Consider the following 8,344-nt stretch of genomic DNA (forward strand, 5'->3'; position numbering starts at 1 on the left):
TAATTACAATCCAATCACTCCTACAATTACAACCTATCAATCACCAATCTATAGGGATAGGCACCTATTACTCATCATCTATTTACATGATTATCCACAAATATTTACAACAGGATATGCATTTTACCACAGAACTCCGGTTTGCCATAAGCAACCATTGTTCTCATACCGTTTACTGCCAATTACATTCATTAAAGCTACCACTAATTATGGATCATCTTCAGCTACTTTACCCAAAGCCTTAGGCATATTAAGAAGCTATGAAACTTCCCAAGGAGCCAACTCAAATAATCAACATATTTAATCATACTTATTCTTGTAACACTGACCATATCTTCATGGTATCATTTTCCATTATGCCAAACACAGCTAACAGATCCAATAGATTCATCAAAACTGAAAATAATTGAGTTGTCCATTGCATTCTTTGGTTATTCTCACAATTACCTTTTCTTTCATATCAGAACACATCATCATCTTTGACAATTATTTGATCCAAATAGCCAAGTCCAATGTGTTCATCGAGTTTGGCCATTGGCAACATTCATTCAGCATGCTTCTTTTGAATTTGTCAAATAAAAATCTCTTTCTTTACTCTTTTTCCCTGTTAGAGCCCACTGCTTGCATTAAGGCCACCGAGCACACCCCGTACTAAGAGGATTCCCAATTGGGGGTCTTTCACCCTAGAGAGGCACAATCCCTACTTAATTATCCTCTCGAATCCACGAGCCCCAATCGGGTTTAGGGTATTTCACCTAAGAGAACTCGATCCCTCCTTACTTATATCTCGGGCCTAACCGGATCAAATTATTAGAGCTCCAATCATTCTTTACATTCAATTGGATTTTGCCATTGTTCTCAAACTCATTTGATATCAAGGTATAATTGAATAAAAGAACATACTTACAACTGTAAAAGTAGTATAGAAACTAAGGGGAGGAATTTACCTGAATATATCTGCTTCCCAGAGATTACTGCGACCTTTTGAGGCTTCCAGTTCCGCGTACTGACTCATTACATATAATTTACATATATAAACATAATTTACTGCATCATTTTGAGGCTCCGATCTGCCCAAGCATACTCTTCGAAGAATATAACGATCGAAATCCTTGACCGTTCTATTCCGTTCATGATATCTGCTGCTGATTTCTTCTTTCCTTTCCAGTGCACATCTATGAAGATCTTAATCTCCCTCCTACCTAAAGACTTCTCTAAACGATCAACAAAATCACGTATATATAAACCTTCAAAGTTCAAAAAGACATCATATCTCCATATATGGGTGGAAGAAGAAGAAGAAGAAGAGGAAGAGGAAGAGGAAGAGGCTCCCTAATCGGCCATATTTTGCCGAAAATTCTAGTGTACTTGTGGGTATCTCATACCCACATTTACAAAAGTGACAACAAATTTGTTGTCAGAGTGGTAATGTTGAGTCCTATTTTGTGTAATTTTAATTCTAATAATAATAATTACACCTCTTATGACATTGTTACAAGCTTTTGAACAAATTCGTTGTCAATGTTGTAATTTTTGTTTAAATATATGTAAATAGTGTAAATGAATATGGTAACTTTTGTTCTCAATGTTGCAATTTTGGTTCAAATAATTGTAATTTTTTGTTCAAATAGTTGTAAATGAGTGTATGAGATACCCACAAGTACCATAGCTTGTCTCATATTTTGCATTTCAGACTTAAAACTACGAAATAGGTCAATGAGTTGGGAATTAATGGAGGATGGGGTTTATATATATTGTTAAGCATCTAGATATTAGATACATAATGCGCGTTCCCTACTAATTAATTAAGTACCTAGCTTCCATGATACGATGTGAACGTAAAAGACTAAATACTACTTAACAGTAAGTACGAAAATGATCTAAAGTATGCCATTTCTATTGTAATCAGACATCTAATTGGTCCAGTACAAATATATTGGCTTGTTCCGCCTTTAATTTAGATTCAAACAATTCTGGTTTATCTGTATGTACTTAGGAGTCTAGTGCAGCTGCTAAAATAGATAAAAAACTAAACATGCATCCTCTCCAAAATAGCTACGGAATCATAATAAAGAGTCTGCTAAAGATGCTCTAAACACCTTAACAACTCTAAATTAATTATACTTTAGATCATTTTTATACTTACTGTTAAGTAGTATTTAGTGTTTTACGTTCACATCGTATCATGGAAGCTAGGTACTTAATTAATTAGTAGTGAACACGCATTATGTATCTAATATCTAGATGCTTAACAATATATATATATATATATATATATATATATAGATATAGACCCCATCCTCCATTAATATAGACCCCATCCTCCATTAATTCCCAACTCATTGACCTATTTCGTAGTTTTAAGTAGGCCTGGGATCAGTTTGGCTCGGCTCGGTAACATGCCTATACCGATACCGATACCGAGTTTATAGTCGGTTCGGTTCGGGACGCCGTAAACTCAGCTGCCATACCGATTAGGCCCGAATCCGATCGGTTCGGTACCAATCGGTACCACCTGCTTTGAATAGCAAAATTTCCAGAAACCTGAAAAAATGCAATTTTGTAAAATTTCAAATCAAATCAACAGAATCCCAAATTCAAATCAAGCTACACAATCATGCTGCTACACAATCCCAAATTCAAATCAAGCTACACAATCATGAAAACAGAAAAATCTGAGAAAGTGAGAGACTTACTCCCAGTTTTCCCATCGATTCGGAGTGGGAGGCTTGAAGAATCGAGTTGAAGAAACGAGTTGAAGAATCGATTCCTCGATGGAGGGCAGAGAGGAGTGAGAGAAGAGCGACAGCTTCCGATCTTCGATGGAGTAGAGGAGTGAGAGAAGAGCGAGAGCCTTCGAGTCTTCGATGGAGGAGACTTGGATCGAGTAGGTAGAGCTGTTGTTTCGGTCTCGGTTCTTCGAGAGGCTGAGAGTCTTCGATGGAGGTAAGCAGAGAGGAGTGAGACTGTGAGAGTGAGAGGCTGAGAGTCTTCGATGGAGGAGAGCAGAGAGGAGTGAGACTGCGAGAGTGAGAGGTTGAGAGGTTGGGAGTCTTCGATGGAGGAGAGAGGCTCGATTTAGGGTTTGGGTGAGTTTGAGAAATGAGAACGGCAGAAGTAGAACGCGTTTAGCAGTTTAGGGCTGAAATCAACGACAAGTCGTGCGTCCTATTAGAAAATCGGGTCGGGTCGGTCAAAACGGTATGTATTTGACCCATACCGAGGCCGACCCGTTTACATGCTATTCAGTTTGGGTCGGGTCGGTATTGTGTGGAATTGAAGTTGCAGACCGACCCGATCGGTATCGGCCCGGATCGGTCGGATTCCGTCTCGGTTTTTCGGTATGCAATTCCCAGGCCTAGTTTTAAGTCTGAAATGCAAAATATGAAGTCATTTGATAAATTTCTTCTTCTTCTTTTTTTTTTTTATTATTATTATTATTATTATTATTATTATTATTATTATTATTAGAGTGGATTAATCAATAGAGATCTAAATCAAGCATCTCCATATGCAGGGGAGAAAATGTGTGAATTCTGCTAGGACTACATCGTGATATTTCACATTAATTCTCACTGATGCACATTATGCTGCTAACAATGTTACAATCAAACAAACATAAATCGACTTGAGCTACACTAGCTACTTTCAAGTTGGTCTACAGCTCGCGCAAATCACTGAGCCCTTTCCTTTGCAATGAGAACACTGCTGGAACCCTGTTTCTCCACAATCTTTACATGAAGTCGACGACGAATTATGTTGAAGAACCTGGCAAAACCAGCCCTCCTCTAAAAGCTTAAACACGTCCTCAGACCCACCCACATATCTTCCCTTGACAAACAATCTTGGAGGCATCGTAGCTTCTCTTCCTTTGTCAATCATCAGCTCCCTCAACTCTTTGAGGTAACCTTCATGCTCCCATGAAACGTCAAGCTCGGAAAACATCACCCCGAGGTTTGTCAGTGCCGCTCGCACGTCATTGCACGCCTGGTAAGTCCTCAACACCGCTCCCAGCGATGTTGTATAGAGGACTATCTTGTCTCTTCCACCCGGTGGACATATACTCTCGAGCTGACCAAATGTGTGCTTGGTTATTAACAGCTTTCTATATGCCAGCGGTTTCACCCGTGGCGGAGTCGGGGGAGGCGGGGGAGGATTAGCTTGGGATATGTCCTGAACAATCTCTTCGATTAATTGCATCTCGTTCCTGTCAGTTTAAAGGCCAGCCTTATGAAGTTGTAGATGAAGTGATGAACTATATAAGAAAGATCGACTAGTTTTCGTCTAACAAAAATTCTTTGTAACATACCCGTCTTCTTTCAAAGGCCAGCCTGCTAAACTTGCTGCTTCTGTAAGTACTGCCCTCCATCTTTCGACCTTCTCCTTGTTATCTTGGAATTTCTTTTCGTGCTTAGCAAGTGCTTCATCAAAACTACCCTCTTGCTTTCTGATTTCCGATGGATCCACTTTGTAAAAAACAGACATAAACTTTTGTTTGTTTGTTTTTCTACATTCCAGGATTGTAACAAGTTCGTCCAAGCACCAATTTGACGAAGCAAAGTTTGTGGAGAATATAATGACAGAAATCCTTGATGTTTCTATTGCTTTCAGAAGTGCTCCTGATATATCTTCTCCTTTTCTTAGCTTATCATCTATAAAGGTCTTAATTTTCTTCTGAATCAAGGCATCGTACAAATGATCTCTGAAATTTCCTCGTGTATCATCACCTCTAAAACTCAAAAATACATCATTATAATAATAGTTGAAAGATGAAGAGGAAGAACCTCTCTGATTGGCCATATAATGTTGATCTTTGTAATGCATAAGAGCTATTAATTTGGATTTCAGACAACTAATTAAACACCTCTCCATTTCAAGTGCTTAATCATTTATCAAGTAATTAATTAGTGGCCAAAGATACTAAGTGTCGTGTTTGAATAGCCTAGGCTACAGATGTGGTGTATGGATATATACCATTAACCTCCATACATTGCCATGAACGTATTGGAACAATCAAATGTTGAAACAAAAAAAATTATAAGTCACAAGTCACACTTTATTTAGTATTTCTCATCAAAATTTGACGTTCATATCTGTTAATATTAAAGCCTGACTTGACCGTTTCAATCTAATCTAATTCGTGCGGAATGGAATTAGTATAATACGTTGTAAACTATGAGAAGCAATACTAGTAAAATACACGCTGGCTAGGACACTGATCTTGATTATTTTTGTAATAAATTTTCTAATATTAGTCCGGCGAATAAGTTTTAGCCACCATGCCAAGTAGATGCGGATTTGCATGACATCTTTAGCTTACAGCTAGCTAGCATAACAATTCTATCTAAAAATTGTTTTACTTTACGTTGTTTCAGAGAAGGGTGATTGACTTAATTTATCTATGGCATGGTACACCTTCAGAGAATAATTATTAGGACATGTAGTTTAGCAATGTATCATGAAGCATGATGCATGAGGTATGAGGTATAAGTAAATAAATAACAGAATCATAAAAACTTAAAAGAAAAAACCACATCATGTGACAAGAAGGGGCATTGGGGCAACAAGATTTTGGTGAATCCTCAAGTACTCAAGCCACCAAAGGCAGGTAGAAGTTGAGCTATGGCCCAACCCAATTGTCCTAAAACAAGAATCCTGCACTCAAAGATTAGGTTCTTATGGTTCAGAAGAAACAAGTATTAATTGCATGGAGTAATTCCTACAGAGAACTAGATTCACACTGATCATCATTTTCATTTCCGTCATTGTTGTAACCACCTTAAGTCAGTGGTTGAACATGGAGAAATTTCTCCCCCTAGGCTATCAGTGTAAGTAGACAAGTTCTCCCTTCCATAGTACCCATTTTGCACACTCTTGAAGCTAGGACTTCTCAAGCTATGTGACTCAGGGGCCGGGTACGAAAGCCGTTTCTTGGCCGAACCAACCCGGTCTCTATCTGGTGTCGATGGCCTTGACCGTGGTGCACTTAGAGATCGAGCCTTGGCCTTTGCAGACTCGGTTGCAGCCATGTAATTAGGCACTGAACCAATGACATTATTAGTAACCCCATTTGAGCCCACTCCATATCTACACATACCGCCCCTGAAACAGTAAGCAGAGCCCAAGTTTGGTGTGTGTGCTGCTGAAGAGCATCTTGGACTAGCTGAACGCACGTTTAGCGATCTGGGTTTTGAAGGAGAGGGTGTTGCAGGTGAGTGGCTGAGAGAGATGTTCATGTTATTGTAATGTGATTTGTGCAAAGGTGAAGCCATTGCAGCATTTGGGTTTGGCTGTTTTTGGTGTTGGGATGAAATGTAAGGCCTGGAAGTGTCCATTTCAACAGTTTTTATGGAGTCTCTTTTGTCGGTTGATGCTCTGTAATTTTCCCAATTTTTTGTAGCCATCCACCGATCAAGCCATTTTGTTCTCTCTTCTAGCTCTGCTTCGTCCCCTACAGATGGGTGTCTTCTAGGCCTCCATATCTGAAATTTGGAGAAATTTAGCTTCTTGTTCTTGAGCAAATATTTTCAAGTATTCGGAAAAAAAAAAAAAAACATGTCAAACCTGGTGAGAAAAAGCATAAGCAAGTGCTTTTTCACGTTTTAAAGAAGCTTCCTTTCGATTTTGCAACAAGAATTGGTCAACTCCTTCACTCACTTTCTCTCTAGACTGTGATACAAAAGCCAGTTAAGACAGTTAGTTACTTACTATGATCAATTAATTCATGCTATACTAAAGTAGTGAAGTGCTAAAGGCTGCAGCAACTTACAATCGACCTTCTGTCGCGAATTTCTTGAAGGTATCTGCACTCCCATAGGCTCATGTCTGTTTCGGAAAACATGGAGTTTCTGCCTCCTTCATGTGAAAGCCTGGCTCTTTCGTTCCGAACCTGATCTTGAACTCGAACCAGAGCTTGCATGCACTTCAGTGTCAATTTTGCTTGCTTTCGAACATTGTGACCTCTCACTAAAGCTTGGAGCTTTACAAGCCCCTTAAGCGCACGCAGAGCTCTCCTCGCCTAAAATAAAAAAAATAACATTAATTAACCACCTTCATGTAAGTAATTTCATGATCTTAAATTCAAGTTTTGTATATGACTATATGGTACTTACTAAGTAACCTCTGAAAGCTGTTTGAATGAGTGTAGCAGCATAATGCTCTTTGACAAAATTGTTCGGCCTAGTGAGACGAACAATTTCTACTGCCGCTTGGGCAGTTGCAACAGCTGCTTCTGCCGCAGCTGCAGTGGCTACGGCCACAGCAATTGCATGTTTTTGGTCAGCAGCCAAAACAGGAGTCACAGCTATGGTTGTTTCTGTCTTTGTTGCTTCACATTGTTGAACATGTGTAATAGGCTTTCGGAATAGCCATCTTCTCTTCTCTCTCTTCTGCATGCACAAACCCAAAAATGAGCATACAAAAAAGGAGTCAATTCAAACAATCAAACTAAGTACATTGTTACTTATTTACCTTTTCTTCCTCTTCTGGTTCATGGTCTTCTCTTCTTCGGCTGCTCTTTTGGTCATGATCCTTGGACGGAGACCTGAAGACTCTTTTGACTATAGTCAACCATGAAGTACTACCACTTTTCTTTCCCATTCAAGTGATTGAGCAAAGTTTCAGCACCAGAGGGAATGAAGCTTATGAATGCAAAAAATGAGAGATTGAAGAGGCTAAGTAGCTAGAGCGTTTAATCTGCTTTGATGGATGAGAGAGATAATAGAGAGAGAAGAGACGTGATGTTTGTCTGTTTGTAAGAAGAATCAAGTACGAGCTCCGATATATCTGTGAAGGAACAGCAATGGTGTTTTCTAGTGGCATGCGCTATAACTAATGGAGGGTGTCAGACATTTGCCAAAATCTATGCAAAGCAATAGGGTTGAGAATTGAGATGGTGAATTGAACTAGACGCAGAGAGAGATGGAGAGGGTTTTAATGTAAGAGGAAGAATCCAAAGTCCGAGTAAAAAAAGAACAGTATTTTTGTGATTGATCAAAGCCTCAAAACGCTTTAAATAAGACTGACGCGAACCAAATGGTTTCACGTGTTGTGGACAACAAACGGACGAGGGAGAAGGTGAGCATTGTAGCCATGAATGTGATAATAGAGAAGTCATAAGGAGGAGAGAGGTCACACGACTGCTGGGTTTATAAGTATTTGTTTGGTGGTGGTGTCCTGGTCCTCGAAGACCATGCACCAACTAAGATAAAGGCCAGCCCGTATTTGTATTCATAGGTAAAATAAAAGCATCAGAGTTGGCTTCATTCCCCAGCATTACCAGTCAAACTAGTTTGATTTGATTCTCTCTGGTCAACTTTCTTAATTAGATTTTAGTAAATTGAGA

At 39.2% G+C, this 8,344-nt stretch overlaps 2 protein-coding genes across 2 annotated transcripts; both read right to left on the reverse strand.

The window, feature by feature from the left end:
- Positions 1 to 3,648: 3,648 nt before the first annotated feature.
- On the reverse strand, positions 3,649 to 4,800 carry LOC112181002 (disease resistance protein RLM3). Its single transcript, XM_024319611.2, has 2 exons — positions 4,310 to 4,800; positions 3,649 to 4,207 (listed from the first exon to the last, which is right to left on the reverse strand). The coding sequence occupies exons 1-2, from the start codon at positions 4,798 to 4,800 to the stop codon at positions 3,649 to 3,651; spliced, it is 1,050 nt and encodes a 349-aa protein (XP_024175379.2).
- Positions 4,801 to 5,563: 763 nt separating this feature from the next.
- Positions 5,564 to 8,344, reverse strand: LOC112180657 (protein IQ-DOMAIN 1). The gene is made up of 5 exons (XM_024319219.2): positions 7,471 to 8,344; positions 7,113 to 7,388; positions 6,770 to 7,018; positions 6,565 to 6,669; positions 5,564 to 6,482 (listed from the first exon to the last, which is right to left on the reverse strand). Exons 1-5 carry the CDS (start codon positions 7,597 to 7,599, stop codon positions 5,763 to 5,765), a joined length of 1,479 nt encoding a protein of 492 aa, XP_024174987.1. The 5' UTR covers positions 7,600 to 8,344; the 3' UTR covers positions 5,564 to 5,762.

The sequence above is a fragment of the Rosa chinensis genome, chromosome 7, assembly GCF_002994745.2.
Source record: "Rosa chinensis cultivar Old Blush chromosome 7, RchiOBHm-V2, whole genome shotgun sequence".
Taxonomy (NCBI): Eukaryota; Viridiplantae; Streptophyta; class Magnoliopsida; order Rosales; family Rosaceae; genus Rosa; species Rosa chinensis.